The 23,247-nt window shown below is 38.7% G+C and overlaps 1 protein-coding gene across 1 annotated transcript in view; it reads right to left on the bottom strand.

The window, feature by feature from the left end:
• Positions 1-253: 253 nt before the first annotated feature.
• Positions 254-23,247, bottom strand: part of LOC108712492 (insulin-like growth factor I-A) — a 44,859-nt gene continuing 21,865 nt past the window's right edge. Inside the window, exons 3-4 of the mRNA XM_018254692.2 lie at positions 3,075-3,256; positions 254-942 (exon numbers count right to left, since the gene is read on the bottom strand). Coding sequence (XP_018110181.1) covers positions 883-942; positions 3,075-3,256 — 242 coding nt within the window. The 3' untranslated portion in view covers positions 254-882. The remainder of the gene's footprint in view (positions 943-3,074; positions 3,257-23,247) is intronic.

Raw genomic sequence — 23,247 nt, 5'->3', positions numbered from 1 at the left:
TGGCTATCTCCCATAGACTCCATTTTATCCAAATAATCCAAATTTTTAAAACCAATTTGCTTTTTCTCTGTAATAATAAAACAGTAGCTTGTACTTGATCCCAACTAAAATATAATTAATCCTTATTGGAAGCAAAACCTATTGGGTTTATTTAATGTTTAAATTAATTTCTAGTAGACATAAGGCATGAAGACCCAAATTACGGAAAGATCCGTTATCCGGAAAACCCCAGGTCCCGAGCATTCTGGATAAAAGGTCCCATACCTGTATAATAAATATGCCCTTAGTGTTTTTTTGTATGGTGTTACTGGTCCTTTAAATGAATCTGGCCATACCTGGGATGTCTGCTATGACTCCAAAAACGCTGCAAAATCAGAAAAAAAACGTAACTGCTGCTGAGTAGCAAATTTGTGCAAATACAAAAGGGCAGGCAAACAGTGTTATCAAACACTGAAAAACAAACAGCCTGTTGCATGGTAGAAGTGCAAATATAAGATTTCTTAGACAAGGCTGGTTAACTGTTCCAGGATACACGGAACATTCAAAGGCTTTAGTGCAATTAGAGCCACCCAAAGGCTCATCATTTTCGGACCTCTATTGGACACAGGTTATGAAAAGAAATGTTTGAGCAGGATATGCAAAACAAGTGAAAGATTACACAATATTAGAGCAGTCATAATACTTGGCAAGGATGTTTATAACATTGGAATGTGTATTTGAATTGTATAGAGGGAGAATGCCCATTGGTTGAGATGTTGTCAAACTTGTTCATAGTCAGAAAAATGTTCGCTATCTTCCACTGTGTTTTTTTGTTCCTTTTTCATACAGTAAAAGTATCCTGCAGATGGTACATTCATACTCCGAGATTTTTAGTGGCAGCATTCACATTCGGAATCCTCGACTTCCTGTGTTTCCTCGACTTGTATTCTTCGGGTGTACTTCCTATTGAGGGAAAACGAGAGAGGCAAAATTGGTCATCATCAAAAGGCCCCAACAAATTCAAATGGAAGTTTAACTTATTTATGTTTACTGCATAGATTGATTTGTGAAACTCTTCTGCTTGGAACTAAATGACACTGTGATTTTTGTGAGGAAGGCAGCAGCACCGAGCTCAACTGTACAGAGGTACAAGGAGCGCATGTTTACCCTTTAAATTAATTATTTTTCATTCAACTGCCTGTGGGAAAATGTACAGGAAATGTACAGGCCTAAACTGTGGTGTGGAAGGTAAATGACCCTATAGTCTTCATTTGTACTTAGGGGCAAATTTAATAACCTCCAAAAATGCACCACGATGGCTTCGCTCACATCACAACATTAAACTAGGCGTAGATTCGCCACGTCAATGCTAATTCGCTTAAATCTGAAGTTGCATCCAGGGCGCCGAATGCTGGTGAAGTTGCGCTAGCGTTACTGCGCCAAGCAAAGCAAAGTTGCGCTAGCATTGCCTAATTTGCATATGGTGGGAAGTTAAAGTACAATGGACATATATGTTGCAGCAAATACATTACACTACACAAGCCCAGGGAACCTTAATTAAATAAAATAAAGTTGTTATATTGCCCTACACATGAGCCCAGTGTATAGTTTATGTGCCATATGTTAGGAAATGTAGGGGGGCAGCTGGTTACCCCAAAAAAGTTACAATCTTTTGCAGCCTATCACCCTGTAAAAAGGAAAAGACGCTACCATTTTTTGGGACTTAGAAAGATTTTCAATTATTTTTTGAAGAACTCCTATCTACTCTATTGCACTTTGCCTGTTCTGAGGTGCTGAAGGCAAGTCTGGCGTATCTTAGTGAATTTGCGCAGTTACGTCCCTTCGTCAGAGCGCAAATTCGTCTGGCGTTAGGGAGCGATGTACCGCTAGAGTCTATCTCCTTCGCTAGCGAAATGACGCCAGCGACCATTAGTAAATCATCGGAGTTCCGAAATGACGTCACGCTGGCAATTTTCGCCCTTTAGTAAATTTGCCCCTTAGCCTTATGCCCATAAGGGCTGGTTTGGATTTAATTTGACTGGCTGCTAATGATTCTGCTGAAACCAGTTCTTACAAAAAGTGCTACAATTAGGTCAAATCCTTGGTTTTCATGCTTCCTTACTTTGTGGGAAGATGAAACACAGATGAATTTTTTCTCTTTTTTTATGAATCCCACAGACTACAGATACTTTAAATTTGGTTCTGGTGGGGCACAGACATTTGTATTATTGGAACCTCAAGGCCAATCCTCCCACTGCCCCAACACCCTTTCCCTTTTGCTCCTTAGTGCCTGGGGCACTAGGATCTTGGCACACAGGAAATTTAAACAACTATCAAATCTAATGTGTGCCCAGTACCAACTGCTCAAGGGACAAATGCAGATGAGCCCCCAAAATTGTGCCAGATACTAGGACTTTGTGGCCTTCCTGCAAGTCCTGCTTGGACACAGACTGAAGGCAAATTAAAGGCTAAACAGAGTGATAAGTTTCTATTTGCTAGCCCAGGTATTCTTGGAACTATAGCATATACTGCATACATTAACATGTTTTTATGGGGTTTTTAAGGGGTCCTAGAACTTTGAAATATGAAGCATTTCGATGAAAAAGTCTCTGTATATTCAGTGGGGCACCAACTTGATAAAACTTGAAAAAGCAACTGTCCTCTACATTTAAAAATAAGACAACATATTCGTAAATATAGTCACTTTCTGCAATTCCTGAATCTAAGCTATTCACTTGAAAACCGTCATGATAATTTACAGGCATTCTAAACTAAAGATGACAAAAAAATAATATATAATGTTGTATCCTAGGATTTTAACAGGTACTTAAAGCAAAAGTAAGATATTTAAAGCACATGACGGCATCATGTCCCCATGACTCACTCATATGGTTCTATTACATTTTTTGGAAGGGATCTTATTGAAAAAAGCTTTTCTGCATAAATACTAATGCTCAAAAGATACTTAAAAGATCTAGTCAAAAAGACATAGACCTTAAATTGATGCTTTTTCAGAAGTAATAATAGATGGACAGAAATCAAATTGGCAGTAAGGATTTAACTGGGAAAATGTTCTATTATTTGTGAGAACATACCTTCTGGGCTTTTGGCATGTCAGTGTGACGTTGAGTACGTACAGAACGTGCTGATTTGGCTTGCTTGGCAGGAGCGCAGTACATCTCCAGCCTTCTGAAATCACAGCTTTGGAAACAGCACTCATCTACTATTCCTCTGTGATGCGATCTTCGATTGTTGGATCCGTACCCTGTTGGCTTGCCTGCCAAATAAACATATTGTAAAGATTAAATACTTAATATCATTATTGCCAACTTTTTTCAGTAAAACTACTGATCTCTCTAAACAAATTGGAGCTGCTGTGTTCTATATTTGACTTAGAAAAAAGTATTCCCAGTTAAAGGTCAGGACTAGTTTTGGGCAGAGAGGGTGTTTGCTCCCTGAACCTTAAAACCAAGGGGTATCTGTGTGGCAAGAGGGTGAGCTCTTCAGACAACTAAGGGCATTGCAGGCTGGAGATTATGTAATAATTTAAATCCTCTTACTGGATCTATTCCATTGTGGCCTTCTTTTGTGAATTTTTATGGTGACATAAGCAATGTCGCTAGCTAGTTATGGACTATACTGGGGGGCAGGCAAAGCAATCCCAGGGATTGTCAATTTTGCTGGCAATATTGGAAGGTTATAGTAACTGCACTATTAAGAATGACTAGGCAGTCAGACCCACAGGTAGGGGTCTGTATCTCTAGTGACACATACCCATTTGGGACACCATTACTAAAAGTTTAACCCCACCTATGAAATTCTTTTACCTAGTCTCGCCCTAACTCCAACCCTGAATTAATTAATAGATATAATACCTATTAAGTGTGAAGAACTAAGAATAGTTGGGTTACTATTATATAAAAAATGCATTAATGAACAGTGCTGTCACCTGTACTGTACAGTACAAAACTATTTTGGCTAAATTGGCTAAAACTGCTTTATAAATAAGTCACATGGTGTTTACCAAACAAGATATCTATAATAATCCATATGACAAAAGATAGAATAACAATATTAAAATTGTTACAGTTAATATAGGTAAGGAAGGCTACATTTTATGCCCAAAAAAGCAGAGGCAATATTTTTATTTTGTCATCATTATCAGTTTTTTACCATCTTTAAAAAGCTGCGTACACAAATCACTGCTTGATGGTCTTGGTAGTCATCAGGGGCGAAACGACAGAGGAAGCTGACCCTGAGGCTGCCCAGGAGATATAGGGGCCCCATGAGGCCCTAAATTATATACAATTTCAATAAATATTGGAAAAACAGGTCAACCTCTAAACATTTTGGAGCCTGAAAAATAATTTGCTGTGGGGCCCATTAAAGGAGAAGGAAAGCTACGGAGGCATTTTATTGCCACTAGAATAGCTGCAATAGTGCAAGCTAGAATGCTCTGTAGAATGTTTTACCATACCTGAGTAAAAAGCTCTAGAAACTCTCTATTTGTTTAGAATAGGAGCTGCAGTATTAACGTGGTGTGACATCACTTCCTGCCTGAGTCTCTCCCTGCTCTGGGCTCAGATTACAGTAGAGAAGGGAGGGGTGGGGGGGGGAGAGGAGCAAACTGAGCATGCTCTTGCCCAGGGCAATGAGGTTTAAGCTGAAGGCAGGAAGTCTGATACAGAAGCCCATGAGTACACAATAGAAGGAAAGAAATGCAGTGTTTCTTTTGACAGGGGACTCAGAGCAGCAATACTTTGGGGGTTTACTGGTATATTTAGATGGACCTTTCTGATAAGGCTTACTTAGTTTTAACCTTTCCTTCTCCTTTAATATCTAGTTACACCAGTGGTAGTCATAGAAGCAGTCATTCCCTGCACTGTGACTAGTCGAGTTATACCTGACTTCTTTTTTCCTGCTTTTACTAGCCATTATTGTTCTGCATTCCACATATTTGCTGAACCTTTAGCATACTGAAGATGGATCAGCAGGGGACAGTTTCCCAGGAATCTTTAAACTGCTGATTCATGCCAAGTTTTTATTTTGGATCTGTCACTAAAGAGAAATTATTTGGTTTGTCAAAATGGAATTGCAGGAATTTTATTCAGTAAAGCAGGGTCATTAAACTAAAGTACAGCAATGGAGAATATTAACAAACACAAAATGATTGTGTGCTATAGCCGTTATGTTTGAAATGCCTTCTTTCAAGATCTAGGGTGCACAAAAGGATCAGTTTCAGGAAAGGATGAATTGCATAGAACATGCCAATTTGCATATGTTCTGCACTTTGCACATGATGCATATTTGCACTTGCAAAGTCTGAGATCTCCACCCCTGTATATTGAGCTGACAGTGCTGATTATTCTTGGAATTGACTGTGGAAAGGATCCATTCAAAGAGAACCTGATACATTCCAAGATTACAAAATGCAAATGCAAAATATGTAGCTAAAGAAAACCCTGCGTACCAGCACAATGTCAGCCATCTTACTCCATAACAGAAGAACATTGCTGTGCAATGTTTCTGTGCTAATATTCCACTGCAACGGAACCTCAGAAGGATGGATACGGTGCTGTTATGGTGTTAAAGTTTATAAAAATATAATACACAAAAGCCATGAATATCTTGTAAATTATTTCCTTATAAACGGTGAGTTCTGATGTCATCAGTTATAAACGGTGAGTTCTGATGTCATTTCTGTCACATGACTCACTGAAATTTGTGTATTATAATAAATAAAGTACCCGCAGTTGCAAAATATGAGGATATTAGAAGTTACCTTGGAGTTCCATGACCTGTATAAAAATACTCGGCCTTCGGCCTCGTGTTTTTATATGGTCATGAAACTCCTCGGTAACTTATAATATCCTTATATTTTACAAGAGGGGCTACTTTATTCACTATATATTCTGTGACTTTGGTGACAGTCTGCAGCTTCCATAAAGATAATGTGCTAAGGAATGTATACATTTTTCAAGAAAATCAATGTAGAGGAACGGAGCACCGCAGAGCCAGAATAATATGTTAAAAAAGTCAAAATTTATTATAAATCCATTAAAAATGACAGCAGCATCTCTCCTGTGGGGCTGCCCGCTTAACACGTTTCGTGACTCACTGCCACTTCATCAGAAGCTGTCAATTTTTCAAGAAATCGACACGGTTCAGTTGCTTTAGTCTTTAATTCCAATTGCATTTTTATGGTTTGTAATTTGCTGCTAATGCTGATTAGAAAGGAAACGCTTGGTGCTTTTCTTTATGTACTCAAACACATTTAAAATATGTATTCCCACATTTCCCATGCATACTAAAATTACTTTCAGCAATGTTTACCGTTCCTTTTTGTTTCACAAGCAAATATAACTTTCAAAGTTCGATCACCTGTAGTGGTGGGCAAATTTATTTGCCATACGCGAATTTGCGGCGAATCTGCGCGATTCAGTGCCGGCAAATAAATTCTCGAAACGGGCGCGAAAATTTGCCGGGGTCAAAAAAAATGGACACAGACGCTAATCACCTGTCCAGGCAATGAGGCTGCTTTACTTAACACATTGGGTAATTCCTAGAGTATGGTGATATTTGTATGGAAAAGTGTCAGTGTCCCTGATAGTGTGCAGGAATAGGTCACATGGAATATGCTAAGACTAGAAGGATATATAGGAATGATGTTAATCAAGGCAAACACAATGTAGGAAGCACAAGCAATGAGGTATGCAAGAGCAATAGAACGCTCCTGCGAGTGAGAGTCCTGCTGCCTGGCCCAGGTCAGATTCCAGGGCTACAAAATGAGATCAATAGCCAAGAATATTTTTGCTGGCAACAAAAGTGCTTTGCCTCACAAAATCACATTTCTAGGAAAATGGCTCTGTTTTTCAAGGTCCGAGATAAAACAGATTATTAGATAGCTGATCAACATTTTATTTTTGCACTGTTAATAAGTATACAAGAGCGTAACTGTACTTTGTTTTACATCCCTCTATTAGTTAGCATATTTTATTTTTAGAATTTTTATGTATAGATAGGCATCGTGGGGGTCAATTACAAAACTGACATAAAAACGTAAGGCTAGGTTCATGATTAACCGATATAACTTATCAGCAGACAGGAGCACGACATCACATGCTGGACAGACAGACTCTTGGAAAGACTAATAGTGCTATGTAGAAAAAAAAACTTAGAAGCAAGCACCACTCTAAGGGGCAAAGTCACTAACCTCCAGAAATTCGCCAGCGACGGCTACGCTACGGTGTTGCAGCGTTGATCCAACGCGACAGAACTGTCGGATGCTGCGCGACAATTCTATCTCTTGCCTTATTTTTGTTGGATCGCGACAAAATCGCTTGTGGAGTCCTACCCTTATAAAGGTAGTTTAACATCTCAACTGTCAATCATATGTTGCTTGCTTGCCTCTATGCCTCAGGCACGGTCGGACCAGGCTGGGGGGACACTGGGAAAAAAACGGATGGGCCCCCGCTGACTCAGACCTAGCCCTCCATTGCTGGCCTGCTTGTGCGCTTTTATGTGCAAGGGTGTGTTTTGGTTTTTTTTTTCGCATGCAGTTTTACACGTGCATGTGCGTCACTGCATTTTTTACTCTCATGCACGTCGGCACGGTTAATTGCACATGCGCATGCTGGGAATTTAGCGGTTGGAGGGGGCCCCCAGGGACTGCCTGGAGGGCCCTGTAGTTGTGCAGCCTGGTGGGCCCCGAAGGCTCCAGTCTGACCTTGGCCTCAGGCATTGAGGCAGAGCAGGCAATTACTTTCGCTCTCCATTCAGCACTTCCTAGATGTCACTGCATTTCTCACATTCCCCCAGTCTCACAGTCTATAATTGTGTAGCCCGTGCATAGGCATGTACATCAGGTGTCCTATTCTGGCCCATACACAAGATTTTGGAATGATGCAAAGTTCGCCTTAATAATAGTGTTCACAAAATGGCACCTCCCTGCTTGCAGTGACTGTGAATTAAAGCCTGATGGGAACAAGATTTAGATAAATTATATACTGTAAGTAACGTCTATTTTGCACAACAGAAAATAATTTGAAATTATTTCTTAGGGTGACAGGTCCCCTTCAAGAGACCCCAAGTTTAGAAGTTTTGGGCAAAAGTATTTCTCCCATTTATATATATTCATATTATGTGTGGTATGTAAGTATCCTAGTATGTTTTGTTTGGTACTGTGGTGACTGCAAGTGGGGCTGTATTTCCTATTTAGGTGCCCAAGGGCCTGTGCCTAGGGTGGCGCCCGAGGGGAAGGATAACCCCTCTTTGATCTGATTAGCACATGCAAATCTGTCTCGTTTCACTTCTACGAATAATTTGTGAAATGGTGAAAAAATTAGTGAAATTATGAACATTTTTATACCACGACTATTTTGTCCTAATGCATTAAACTCAACGGGTGTCCGAATAATTTTGAGGCGCAACAATTTTGATGCGCGCGACAATTTTGACGTGTGACAATTTTTTTTTGTCGTGTTAGATTTTTCACCTGTGAAGTTTCGCTAAAAAATTTGCGGCAAATCCATGCCTGGAGAATTTATTCACCCGTCACTAGCAATAGTCTATGAAAGTAGAATAACACAGGTCCATGTTCTAAGCAGTTGGCTATAAATTTTGATCTTAATGTTAATGTATATTACAGTCATAATATTGAGGGTTTTTTATATGACAAATGATAGTGCAGTTTTTTTAATTGCAATATATACATATATACATAAGAACATTTTATAGCTATGATACAAGTCATTTGAATGATTAATGGCAAAAGGACTAAATAAGCAAAAAAAAAGGAAAAATTTCTAGTCTTGAGAATTCATTTACAATGGGTTGAGCCAAGAGGCAGTTCTGGTTGAATACAGTTCCATCTCTCTTTTTTTTTTCAACATCTGGCATAAATATTGAAGTTGTTATGATTTGAAATATGTTAAACCGATTGTTCTTCCCATTAACTCATGAATTCATACATAAAAAGGAACATATTGTAAGATGCTCAGGCCTAAGATACCAAAGATGCAACTGATTTTATTAGAAATTGGAAACAGGATTCGGACTGCACTTACTTCAACAAACAAAAATAAAATGCACCTTAAACAACAAGATTACACAAAGGTGTAAGGTTATACATTTCAAAGAAAACTGATATTGACAGCGACTGCCCATGTTTAGATGAAAAGAAAAGCAAAACTCACAAGGAATTGTGGCAAAAATCTTACTTACTGTAGATTAATAGGATCAGTTGCCATTGCTGCTCACTGAATCTGCAAGGAGTGGAACATGGTTGCATTCTTTTACTGTTATCTGAAGCTCAGAATGAATCAGCTTTCTCGCTGTTTGATGTCACTGACCCCAGAAATGAGATGCCATTTTAAATTTCATCTTAGATTAAACTAAAAATGCCCCTACACAAAAAACACATAGCAATGGCTACTTGCCAAAAGCAAACCCATGAGGGCCGGGCCCACCGGGTTATTTCCCGGTGTCCCGCCGGCCCAGTCCGACACTGCCTACATCTTTTCTATTATAACTGTCTAGAATTGTTTGTTAGGGGATAAAGTACACCAGTGTGGTTTAAATAGAATTAGGACAATGAGCTTGACCTCTAGTTAGACAACATCTAACTATGCTATATCTGGTGCAAAATTCACAGGTATAATGAAATATACAGGCTCTGTGCTGTCTGTTACTCCTCTCCTCAGAGGTCCATGTAGGGATTGCCTAAGCTGGTAGGCAGGTTCAGTTAGGTATAGATGTGAGAAGATGGATCCATATCCACGGAAAGGAAGAAGCCCCCTATACAAAGGGGCTTGCTTTGTAGTATAAAATAATGTGGGTAATGGCTTTCACTTTAAAACCTACCTATGAAAGACACTTTTGTGGGTGCAGTAACTAATTTTGGCAGATCTCTGCCCGATATGTGCTAGGCCAGATTGGGCTGTAGCATGTAGGTAACAGGAGAGCTTAAAGGAGAACAAAAAGAATTGCTGGAAATTATGATTTGGGGTTCTGTACCAGATTAAAGCAGTAAAGATCTGTGCCTCCAAATATGCCCCAGTAACTCCCCACCTTCTTTTCTGCTGATTCACTGCACATGCTCTGTGCTGCTGTCTCTTACTGAGTTATATATCAATATACTGCATAAATCGAATATAAATGTCACAACACAAAGCTTATTAGTAATTCGTTCAGATTATTAGTACATGCCATCTTAGAAACCAGTGCAAGTTTCTGTATCATCAGCTTATATGACATACCTAATTTTATGCTTAATGATTTGCAATGACCCAGTAACATAACAACCTAACCTCTAAGCTAAGTGTCTCAACAGCTTCTCAGAGCACACTGAGCATGTGCATGTTACTGTCAATCCTAGTAAAATCCAATATGGGAAACTCCTGTGACAACTTTTATGGCCTGGATCATTATTGTTATACAGATGCTGAACCTTTAGACTAGTGCATTACATTCTGTATATAAAATAAGGCATTTTTAAGCTTATTCTTTGTATCGTTTAGTTCTGCTTTAATGCCGTCCATGAACAGTAGCAAGCTACCTAATGATAATGGTCAGAAGGAGGCAGAGGTTTGAATTAAAACCAGCAGGTGCATACATACAAAGTTAGACTAAGGAGAAGCATTATTCACCAGAAGGACTGCGGAAAAAAAACAAGCTCAGAAATTATGTTGGATAAACGTGACAAACGCTTCTAAAAATTTGAATATTGGTACATATTTATTCAAATAGCCATGACCTCTTTCACACTCTAGCTTGTCTCATCTTGTCTGGTGAAAGTCTGAAGGACTAACTACCATTATTAGAAAATACACCGTATTATAGGCCTCTACAGATATAGGGAGATGACCCAATGCTTGAACAGAAGACACTTTTTTTTATAGAAGGAATAGCTAAAATCCTTCCTAGAAAAATAACAAAAACGAGACCACTCCAGCTCACCGCTATTCCCCTGGCCAGGTGCTCAGTCTGCAGTGTCCCCACTGTAACCATATAACAAACTCCGCAAGCAGACGACACTTCTGGACAAGGTTTATTGTAGCAAAACTGCTGAAAAACACATTTCAGGAATGGATCCCTTAATCATAGGCCATAGGCGTTCAGGGTTTTTCAGCAGTTTTGCTACAATAAACCTTGTCCAGAAGTGCTGTCTACTTGTGGAGTTTGTTATAAAATCCTTCCTACCTCTAATAGTTTAAAAAAAATACTGAGTTCATTGTCACATTTTAAAAGAGGCAAATCATGGTAAATGATAGTTTAGTATGATATTTCTTTAGACAAGTGGGAAAATATATTAACGTCAGTGTGCCAAAATGATTGCCATGGAGATTAATAACAAAGCAGATACATTTGCATGCTGTCAGCCTACCCATGATAATGAATTTCATGCCTGGATAAACAAGTGGTGTTGGGCACTGGCACATTCCTTATAGGAAAATGGATGGAAAATATGCTATGAAAGTGATCTAAAGTCAAAATATATATTCTAGGAATGGTTACGCTCCCATGGACTTTGTTCTAATGAAAAATTAGATGGGCTTCAGATGATTTAAGTAAAAATGTATTTCAAAAAAACTATATCAGTGTGCGTCGCTATTAAAGTTATACCTTCTGGCTTTTGAGAAAGTTCTTTAAAGCAAAAAGGAGCAGTACAACTCAAAATTAACTTTTATTATGATACAGGCCATTATCGTGCTTTTACAGTATAGGATCGTTTTCATTTTAAATGTTTATTTCGATTTTATTTTTTGTGATTTTACAATTGTTAATTTTTTCTTTTATTTTTCCACATCAGAGAATGGTAACCTGTACCCAAGTGGGGTCAGGGACAAAGGCAGCTAGTGGGAAGATTTCGATATAGAATGGCTTATAGTCCAAAAACAGCAGAAAAAAAATAAAGACAATAGCTTATTGTCTCAGCATTTCACTGTCCAATCATTGCAAAATAGCCCATTAATAGGAGAAATGAAGCCATTGAAGTGCATGTATAGAGTATGAATGCTTTTGGTACACAGTCCAATATATTGGTGCAAAAACATTTTGTAGTGGCAGGTCCTCTCTTTGAAGATCAATCCTATCCTACTGAAGTGTTGGTATTTTCAAAATAGGGTCATTTTTGGGTTCCAATAAACAGGGCTCAAGGCTCATTTATAAACAATGGGCAGGCGATTGCTTTCAGTGTTGAACCAGCAGCTGCAATGGGTTACTGCCCAGGTTCAATTTGTCCACTGTTTATAAATGAGCCCCAATGTCTTTTGTGTGTGGCTCCCAGGTTTGATTGCAGTGTGGATAGTGATGGCCAGGTATCCAAGAAACTAAAGCACCAAATAAAACTCCACTTTAGAAAGTAGGAGCAAGGCTCTGCTCCCAAGTTTCTGATAAATACAATGTGCCTCAAAGCCTTGTCCACCATAAAGGAACATTGACACCATTGTATACTACAGAGTTTATCTGTTTAATGCTGTGTATCCTGTACTTTTTCTTCTTTTTCAGCTTTGAATGGCTGCCCCCATTGCTACAAAGCAGTTAGTTTATATAAACTAAAGTAGAGGTTCTGAAGCAAATACACCAGCTGTACCAGTGCACAGCAACAGTAAATTATATGTTCATTACTTTTAAACACTTTTTGGTGTTACTGTTCCTTTAATGGGACATACATTGTGAATGATGTATGTCTCCTCCTCCACCGTAATCATTTCCTGGAAAGGCACAATGCAGGTCAGAGAACAAAAGTTTGAAAGCCTGAGTTAATATTGAGAATGAAACAGAAACTGCTGAGATAATCCTTGATGACGATTAAATTGTATAGCTTTTCCACAACAGATAAGTCACTGGCATTTGTCCATAACAGCTGCTGAAAATCCAAGGATGGAGACTTGGACTCCTGGCAATGGTGACTCATTGTATTTTTCCTGCTGTGATAGATTTTTTAAAATGCACATTATTTGTAAAGAAATTTAATTTAACTGACTTTTATAAAAAAGGATTCAGATGAAATACTATTCAAGAAATAGAAGCATTTAACTGTTTAAAAAAATATCTGCTTAGCATCAAGTGCCATTAAAAACATAGTAAAAGACTGGTAAAAGGAAGCATACATTTACAACACAAAAGTCATCATAAATACAAATGCTCAGAAATATAGGCAATGATCAGATTGATCATATTGCTGATCAGATTGCCATATTGCAAGACCCAGATATTTTTGAAATAAACGATTGACATTCTTTGAGGGCTTGTGTACCTGTCTGAGAGGCCTTGGAGGGTGTATCAGCCCAGTAACCAAAAGAGCAGTTAAAGAGAACTATTGGGGAAAAATTAGAATGTAAAGCTGGCCATAGACACAAAGATTTGATCGTACGAATCTCCGTTTTGTAAGATTTCCGGACTATTTGTGGAGTGTCCTGACATTTTTCGTGAGATGGCGATCGGTCGTTCAGTTGATCGGACAGGTTAGAAAATTTCTGTCGGCAACTGATAATATCTCTGCATGTATTGCCGAACTGACAATATCAGAGGGAGACTTCACCAGCTTTTGTCGGACATAACTTTCGTACAATTACTGTCAGGAGCAGAACATCGGCTGATCTGTTCTTTTACTACTTTATTTGATCTGAATGGTTAGTGGCAGGTCGGGAGATGGCACGAACGTTCGTCCGATATGAAGGTAAATCTACACATCTATGGCCAGCTTTATATTTAATCTCAAATAAATAAAAACTTTCTAAATATAAACAAAATTCTTTACAGTTTCTAAAATAATCAAGCACAAGACAGTGGTACCATGTTAGCCAGTAGCAAAAATAACAAATAAAAAAGAAACAAATACAAAAAGTATTGTAGAAGTGATACCTATATTGGCTAACAATAGAAATTCATTGTAAGCTTTCGGACCCCTTTGTCAGGCAAAATACAAATGAAAGTCTATGAGTAAGTGCCCCAACAGGCACGAAACATGTTAGGCCTTCCTTAATATGTCCGATACATTTTGTATTTTTTTATTGTTTTCTAGTTTACTTATTTTTTGGAGGAACTCACAGTTGTTTTCTCATGTGTATGCACCCTTGGACTGGGGTGAACTGTGAGTATGTCCTCCTGTTTATATTACTTTTTTCAACTCTTGGAATTATATCTACTTTAGTAGTGCTTATATTGGCCTTGCGCACTATTTCTTTTTTGCAGTTATTTGTAGTAGTACCAGAGGCATACAAGTTGCACTTAACAAAAAAAGGGCTCCATATGTAAATGCACACAGACAAGCTTTGTTTTCCTGTACTCTGTAACAGCTCAAGAAACTATAGTTAAAAATGACCAATTGGATGACTCATGCTTGGACGACAACTTGGACGACGACTCATGGATTGACTCACAAGCTACAGCCAATCACATGTTGCATTTCTTGCTTGCTAACTTGCAATTCAATGGCTATATGGCATCAAGGGAGGATGATTAAAGGGCTCATTTATGAAATTGTGCCATTTTGCACTGTGCCCAATCTTTGTATAGAAGCCCTGTTACTCTTTCCTATTTTGCACTCTGCACTCAGCAATATCAGTGGAAACATTCATCATGGGAAATACCTACAAATAGAATGAATGGGTAATGCATACAATTGTACATGATGAACAGCTGTTTACAACTGAATGGTGTACTGTATTTCAGTAACTGACTAAAAGCCAAAGAGTGGCAAAGCAGGTGAAATAAACCTTCAACATCTGTGTTTCTCCACCTAAAAATAATGGCGTGCAACTCTCAGTTTATTCATACATATTATCAAAAGTGAAAGCATTCCAGAAGCAGAAGCCCATCAACATTAGTGATGAACTCTTAATTTCATTAGTTTGAAAAATATCCTCAAGCATAGAATTACTCATAATCTCACTATGTTTGGAAACAGCAGTAGACTGAACTGAAGTAGACCTTATAGGGATGATTCCCACTCAAGCTTTCTCTTGCTTCTTTAATTAAGTTTGGCCAAGGCTATTTCGGAGAGCTGGGAACATTTTAAGGGTCATTCATAACCCCTTTAAACATTTGACTGGTATTAACCGGGGCCGGAACTTTTAATTTTCTGTAACAGCCATTAAAATATGTATTAATAAATGGGCTTGTCTCTAAGAATTAGACAATAATGCACACCAAATCATTTAACTGAGATTTGTTCTTGCACAAAACACCCAGTTTATATTAGATGCTGCATTCCTGTTGATCTACAGAATGACCCAAAATCAAGTAAAACCCATCCACTAGTCCACTGGGAAGAGTAATGTTCTAATGCCAGTGTAAATATTAAGTGCTGCCTTAGATAACTTTCACACTGTGCTGTTTGTTTAGAATAGCCTTGTGACTGTTGTGTGCAACTGATAGCAACTAGCCTTCACATATTCTGACATACAGTATTACAAATCACTTCTCACTGAGTTGTCTTGTTGCCCAAAGATCATTTTACCATCTGGCTTTAGATTATGCATATTTATTTCATAGTGACTGGCTTACCAACACACAATTAAAATGATGTTAGTTCTTGGCATTATGAGTCTTGATTGATGATGATGAGTATGTGTCATTTCTTTTATTTTTTTAGTTGCATTTTATATAGGGTGAACAGCTTCTACTGTATTTTATCCACTCAGCTTCAGTGAGTCTGTAATATACAAGCAAACGTCTTTGCAGTAGAAGACGTAACATTTTAGGGTGCATTGTATAAATACACAACAACAAACAGATAAGATACCTCCTTATGCTTTTTGGGGGTAATTGCATGCTTCCATCCCAGTACACCCATACTGGGTAAAATCAGTACAATGGCTCATAAATGGTTTTCTATGTGTAATTATAATAGGCCTTTGGACTTTCTGCTCTTATTTTGCATGTGGTTGGCTTCTGAAAGATAACAGTGATTTTTCAGTCAGCGCTCACCACTATTCCACCTCTTTCAACAAGGCGGTGCACGTGTCCCGTGGACCAATCCCCAACTCCAATTCATGACACAACACTGTTCAAAGTTCCATCCATTATTTGACACATGACTTTATGATCTGCATATCATATGATTTGCAGATCATAAAGCCATGTGTCAAATAAAGGCTTTTTAATTTTGGAACTTTGAACCGGTGCTGTGTCATATATTAGCTTCTGAAAGACAAAGTGAAAACCTAAAAGGGTATCAGCCTCTTATGTCTCTCTAGGTTTTTGCAGGGCTGGATTTACATAGCAGGCTCCCCTAGGCCCACTGCCGTTCACCACCACTGTCCCTTCCTCTTCCTTTGTGCAAACGCACAAATTTTCAGTATCAGGTCTGAAATACTGGGGATTGGTGCACAGGAAATTTTAAAAACTATTGTATCTTCTGTGAATCCCCAGTGCTTCTGAACCAATACAGATGTGGGTGGGCGGCATGCCACCCCCCTAAAATTCTGCCACCCTAGGCCCAGGCCTTTGTGGCCTTTCCACAAATCCGGGCCTGGGTTTGAGAAATTTAGGGGGAGAGAGTAGTTTGTGGAGAGCACAAATGTGAGCCATGTAAGGCCAAAAAGATAGACATGTACTGTATAGATATATTTATTGATAAACGATAGTTATGGGTGAGTTTGCGCAGTTTCGATTCGCCAAAAAAATGCGCCAGCGTCCATTTTTTGTTGATGCTGGTGAATTTTCGCGGCCGTGTCACGAATTTATTTGTCGGCGGCGAATCGCGCAAATTCACTTATAAACAACTCTCTTTAGTTTACTCTCGTTGCTGTCTGCTCGTAAAGACTGATTCCTACAGCCAGTGTGACGAGCACCCTCTGCACCCAAGGAGGTAAAGTTGCAAACTCAAGCTGACTCAAGGCGCCAGGGCAGGGAGGGAGGCGTGTGTGGTAGCTACAAAGAGACCCTACAGTCGCACGTGGGGGGACAGATCGCGGGACCTGCAGCACTAAAACCCCCCCTCCGGCACTCTCTAACAGAAACTTTTGAGCTCATTTGAGCTTTTGAGCATCGTGCAAGCGTGCATGCTCACGCAACAGAGGGGGGACTGTTACTATGTGCGCAAATACTGAAGGGAGCCGAGAGTTGCAGCAGCTGCATGGTATCCTTGCATTGTACTTGCGCTATTCTTTAGGGCTGCTGTCTATGTTTGAGTATGTACGTGACTGCATGCGTGTCGCTAGCGTCTCATTTCACGGGGATTATTAGCAAGTGCAAGTTCTGCTGGGATCCAGCTCCTGCAATGTACCCCCTTCTGTAAAAGATAAGAATATTAGAAGTCACTGAGGGGTTGTTCTGTGACCATATAAAGGCACAAGGCTGCAGGCCGAATTATAAAGGGAACTCTGAGTATCACTCAGTGTACCCCCTACTGTAAATAAGGATATTAGAAGTCACTGAGGGGTTCGGTGTCCATTTCAAGGCACAAGGTTGCAGAATCTTTAACATATTTTACACAAATTACACTTAAGTGAGAAAGGCAGCTGTTTGTTTATTTTTTGCAGTTTTACCCCAACATATGAGTGGATGAGTACAAGACCATCGCGTGTTTACATGCTGGCTGCTTTGATTTTTTTTGCCCGGCTGCTTTTACTCCCTGTCCGGCCCTGCATGCGATACAATAAAAAATTCTTCATCAATTAAAGAAAAATAATTTGCAGGTGCAACAGTAACAGTGTCACCAACCTTGTCAGTGCTCAGGATTTTACTCTTTGACCTGAATATATTTCCTTTGAACTTGAAATCAACTAACTTTCTGATAACGTAATTCAGAAAGTGAATTTAAGGATAGATTATTACAGAGTGAAAATATGAGCGGCAGGAGAACCAATTCATTGACTGTTATAATAATCCAGCTGGAACAGTATAAGAGCGTGATTAAGAATTGTAGATGTGGTGTGAGAGCAAAACTAACAGATTTATCCATGTTTACATTTTAACACACATTACAATTGCCATGAAGCTTTTAGCTATAAATTACTTAACACTGACATCATCTGCTTCTAATAGGAAAGGCATTTTTGAAGCCATCATGTGTTAAGAATTCATTCTTCTTAACAAGGATAGTTGCCTAAATCATTCGGATGAAGCCCAAAGGAGCCTGGTCAAGCCTAAATATGAAAGCCTGGAAATTTACTGTATGTTTTCTCCTGAAAGGTGGCCATAGATAATTAAATTGTAAGGGTGGCCATACAGGAGCTGATAAAAGCTGTGAATTAACCCCCTCCAGACCAAGGATATATGTCTGTGTATGGGCCCCCTCATTGGTCAATCCAGCTGTTGTCTGGCCAAACTTCACCAAATATTGGCTGGTAAGAAAATCACCTTGGCTGAGAATTGCATTAGTACATTGATATGGTCCTCTCCTAACAGGCAGACCAACAACCAAATCATCCCTTCGTTGCTTGCCAAATCAGGTAAAGATCAACTTGTCTGGTGGCCTTGCCAAAGAAATGGATTTTATCTCCCTATATAAGAACAAGATAACCCACACAACAGTGTAGATACACAACATTCTAATCTGTGATTTCTCTTGCATCTGTAATTCATTTTTTGACAAACTCTAATCAAAGAATTAGGAGGTGCAGTGGAACATTTATGGGGGGCTTGATTCCCTTTAAAAAAATAAAGTATTTCTTTAAAATGACACATATGTTCTAGATACATAAATAGTAACTGAAATTAATAAATGTGTGTGTGGTTGTGCTCTAATATAATACCACTCTGCACAGCAGCCATGCATTCTGCTTTTGGCTCAGCAGTCAACCCTCATTGGTGCTCATGTTAGTTCTAACCTTTAAGTTTTAAAAGGGCTCTCATTTACTTATCACTTTTCAATTTAGGATTATGTTATATAGGATACTGTACAATGTATGTCTACATTCTGGTGACTGATATAATGCTTTTGGTAAGATCTGATTTCGTTTATAGAGTACATCCAACATTATACAATGTACAATGAAGTCCACATCATTCTGGCATACATCAGCCTAAATTGATATAAACTATATTTAATGACCCTGATATGATTAATGGTACCAAAGCCTGTAAGTAACTGCTGAGCAGTAGGAACATGAACTTCAATGACAGCGACGAGATTAATGTGTGTAGTTTGGGATTAATGTGTATAGCTTGGTTTCTCCATCACATTTACACCATTTATAGTAAGAGGAAACTGAGTTAAAGAAGAAGAAACGCAAATCTTAATTCAGCCAAAACCACTCCTGCCTCGGATTATATAAATAAAACTGTCTACCGTTACACTGAATTTTAGTGTGTTCAAGACATTTCAAATTTTTGATTATTTACAAAGCAGTATGGTTTCCATGGAGCAAATGTTTCAGCAAATATTATCACAAATTGGTTCCAGGCTTTCATATTCAGGCTTGTCATGTATATACAGTAGAACCCCCATTTTAATCCCCTGATTTTAAGTTTTCCCTGATTTTACATTTTCCTAGATTTTACATCATTTTTTCTGGTCCCCTGAAAAACTTAAAATGGGGGTTCTACTGTATAAAATGAATAAGACCTTGAATCAGATATAGCCGAACCATATCATAAGCCAATGCTGATTTAAAGGGGACTTAAAGGAGAAGGAAAGGCTAAAATTAAGTAAGCTTTATCAGAAAGGTCTATATAAATACACCAGTAAACCCTCAAAGTAATGCTGCTCTGAGTCCTGAGTCAAAAGAAACACAGCATTCCTTTCCGTCTATCATGCTTTCTGTTTTCAGCATAAAACTCCAGGGCTAGGGCTTGAGCATGATCAGTTTGCTGCTCTCTCCCTTGCCCCCTCCCTTTTCCCCCTCCCTTTTCCCCCTCCCTCCGCCCCTCCCTGCTGTAATCTGTGCCCAGAGCTACTGTATGAGTGAATAGGGAGAGACTGAGGCAGGAAGTGATGCCACACCAAGCAGATATGGTAGCTGCTATCCTAAACAAAAAGAGAGAGCTTCTAGAGGTGCTTACTCAGGTATGATAAATCATTCTGCAGAATAAATATAACGTTCAAGCTTGCACTATTGTGGTTAATCTACTGGCAATAACCTGCTTCGGTAGATTCCTTCTCATTTAAACCTTTCAGAGCTCATGCCACAGTTTGATGGGTTACAATGTCCAGTGTAATCTAGAGTAATATCAAAGTTTAAACATATGCTGAGTTCTATAGTTAGTAGCATTGGACAATAAAAACAACATTGATCAATTAAACCTTCCTCAGTTACCCAGGTTGACAACTGGGGAAGCCGACCATTAGATATCACCTATTAGGAGAGACTTATACATGTTAGTTGTTCATTTTTGGGAAAGCTGAATCTCCCTAAACTTCTTGTATTCTTCAGCAACCAGTGGCCATATTCATTTTTGCTTCTGTAATCAAAACTGAAACCTTACAAAAAAATCAATAACAGCATGCCACCTTCTGATGTTTGATTATAGAGTAATATTGGCACAATGGCAGATGTTTCCAATGAACAATGTTTTTGATTCTGTACTAAAGCTTGGGGTGCCTTTTTTGGAGGGCTAGGGATGCACATAGGAGAGTTTTAAAGTAGGTTTGCAACTTAGCTTTTTAAAACAAGAATTCTACTAAGAATTTTAAACTCATGAGTTTGCATCTCAGCAATATATAATTATAGCTCAAGTTTAATACAGTTCAATACAGTAAAAAGAAAGGGTTCACTAGCGTCAAATATTGCTTGCATATGTGTCAAATGTTTTTTGATACCATAGGCCGATAGCACACGGAATGTATTCTCCACCAGCTTTTATTCAGCCAGCAGAGAAACACTGATGTCACCCCATAGGCCTTAAGATGCTGGGAGCTGGTATTTAGCTAGAGACCAGCCAACAATGACATGCCATGGATCAACCCTTTGTGCAGTAGATATGGATTTGGACTGGGGCAATTAAGCACTTTAATAGCTAAACATAACATATTAATATCCATAAAGCTGAGACTTGATAGAATCTTTAGGTCTTGTTATGTGTGAAGAAGCTAAAGCATAATTTTTTAAAGCAACTCCAAGCATATTCCTTAATATTATCAAGAAGCAAAGCATGCTGGAGGGCTGTAGCAGAGCAACATTAGGATTGGCTTCTATAGGTGGCCATACACGGGCAGATTAAAGTTGCCGATATTGGTCCTTTGACCGATTCGGCAGCTTATCTGCCCGAGTGTGGGGGCTCCCGACAGGTCCTCACGATCCGATATCAGTCATGCAAAAAGAATCCTCTGCATGAATGAATGTACATATCAATGTAACCTCCCCTTCAAAGTAATATAAAAACCCAGATACAGAAGTATCTGTTGAAAAGCCATCTGGGTTCCCCAGTTTGATATGTAGTTAATCTGCATTTTGTTTCAAAAGATACAGTAGCACAGTAGCTTCAACCCCAACAACAATTAGGGGCTTATTAACTTTTTTTTCTGGTTGGACTTTTAAAGGGAAAAACTAATTTTTTGGTAGAAAAACCCCTCAATTTTTTTGTGATTTCTTAAACCCCATGACTGCTAAAAGTCAAAATAAAAAAGTACTCCATCTTAAACCTGCATGTCATGAAGAAGGCAATTGCAGATGCCACTTTTACAATTGGAGGATATCACGATCTGCGCTGGGTTTTGTATGAGAATCCGAAAAAAATAGTGGCTTTTGAGGGATAATCCAAAAAAGTCAGAGTTTTCGGGAGTCAAATCCAAAAAAATCTGATTTTTCAAGATTTTATTGAGTCTTTTCCTGCACCAGATTTTTTGAGTTAATTTATTGATAAATAAGGTAAAAATGTGGATGTGAGTTTGGTCGAAGTGGTATTACTAAAATAATGAGAAATGTTCGAATTTTAGGAAAATAATCCTTTACTGTTTTTGAAGAGACCAAAACGGTTTATTTCACCATACATTACATGTCACACTGGTACATATGGAATAATCTTAAAATAGACTTAATTTTATATCCTTTCCATTGTAGTGGCATATTGTGAATAAAAGGTGTTTGGCCACTTAGCAAGACCATATTTGACAAGGCCACCAGACAAGTGTAGCTTTACCTGATTGGGCAAGCAACCATCTGGGACAAATTCGGATAATTTGATTGTTGGTCTGCTTGTTATGAGAGGACATATCAATGTGCTAATGCAATCCTCACCCAAGGTGATTTTCTAACCTGCCAAGATATGGTGGAGTTTGGTCAGACAAAGGTTGAATTGGCCAACAGGAGGGCCCATAACCAGGCGAATATCCTTGGTTTGGAGGGGCCGAGTTGACAGCTTGTATGGCCACCCTTAGAATGTTATTAGATATCAGTGAAGGGGGGGGTAAGGCTAAGAGACAGGCATTCAGTTTAGGATCAGTGGGTGTGCAGTTCATAGACTGAACAAGTCTAAGGGACAAAACATACAGTACACTATTCAAGCATTCATTTTAATTAGCAAGAGGAGTCATTATCAGTACAGACAACAAGGTAATCTTCAGTTATCTTTGGCACCCATGGACTTCAATTCCAAAATTCCACGTGGATCTTGATTAAGTTTTCATGAGATAAACCATGAGATAAGTTTCTGTTATATACTTGCATATGGTCCAGTATTTTTTATCTGCACCAGAGTTTGTTGTGTGCATTGGCCTCATAATTTGTGTATGCACACACAAGCACACAACTTAGAGGAAACATTATGAATGCCACACTGTTGTACACACTATGGAAGAGGTGGCATGTACTGTATGGCTAACATACTTCTTTGTTACCAATCATTTAGCTTGCACACCGATTCCCAAGGTTCCTTACCCCACTGAGCACTGTAGTTTTGTAGCTTGTGTCAGATTTTCTATCCAGCACAAGTTGATGAACATGGTTTTGCACAATGTATGAGAAAGAGCTTATTATATGCTGATCTAAGTGCAGTTGTGTTTGTCTTAGCACTGTAGCACTTGAATCTGACCCTTAATAACTTGTCTCTCTAATGTTTTACGCCTGTTACACTTTGGTAAACATCCTTTACATACAGTGTTTTGTGATATACCTACACAGACCCAAAAACGTGGGTGTATTTTTTTCTGCCAAAAATTAATGATTGATTACTAAATTCAAACTTCTTTAGAAAGCTAAAAGAAATCAGAGTTTGGTTTGCAATCACAGTGCTCCAGATTACATTTTATGTGCAATGAAATATTAAGAAAGTTACGCAATCCCCCTAAGAAATAACCACGTCATTGTAGCTTAGTTGACCTCTGTCGTTTTGCAGAAAATGCATGTTCATCATACTCCATGCTTGGCTTGCTTCAAGATT

The sequence above is a fragment of the Xenopus laevis genome, chromosome 3S (assembly GCF_017654675.1).
Source record: "Xenopus laevis strain J_2021 chromosome 3S, Xenopus_laevis_v10.1, whole genome shotgun sequence".
Lineage (NCBI taxonomy): Eukaryota > Metazoa > Chordata > Amphibia > Anura > Pipidae > Xenopus > Xenopus laevis.
The sequence above is the reverse complement of the archived record's forward strand: the minus strand, read 5'-3'. Positions and strand labels throughout refer to the sequence as shown.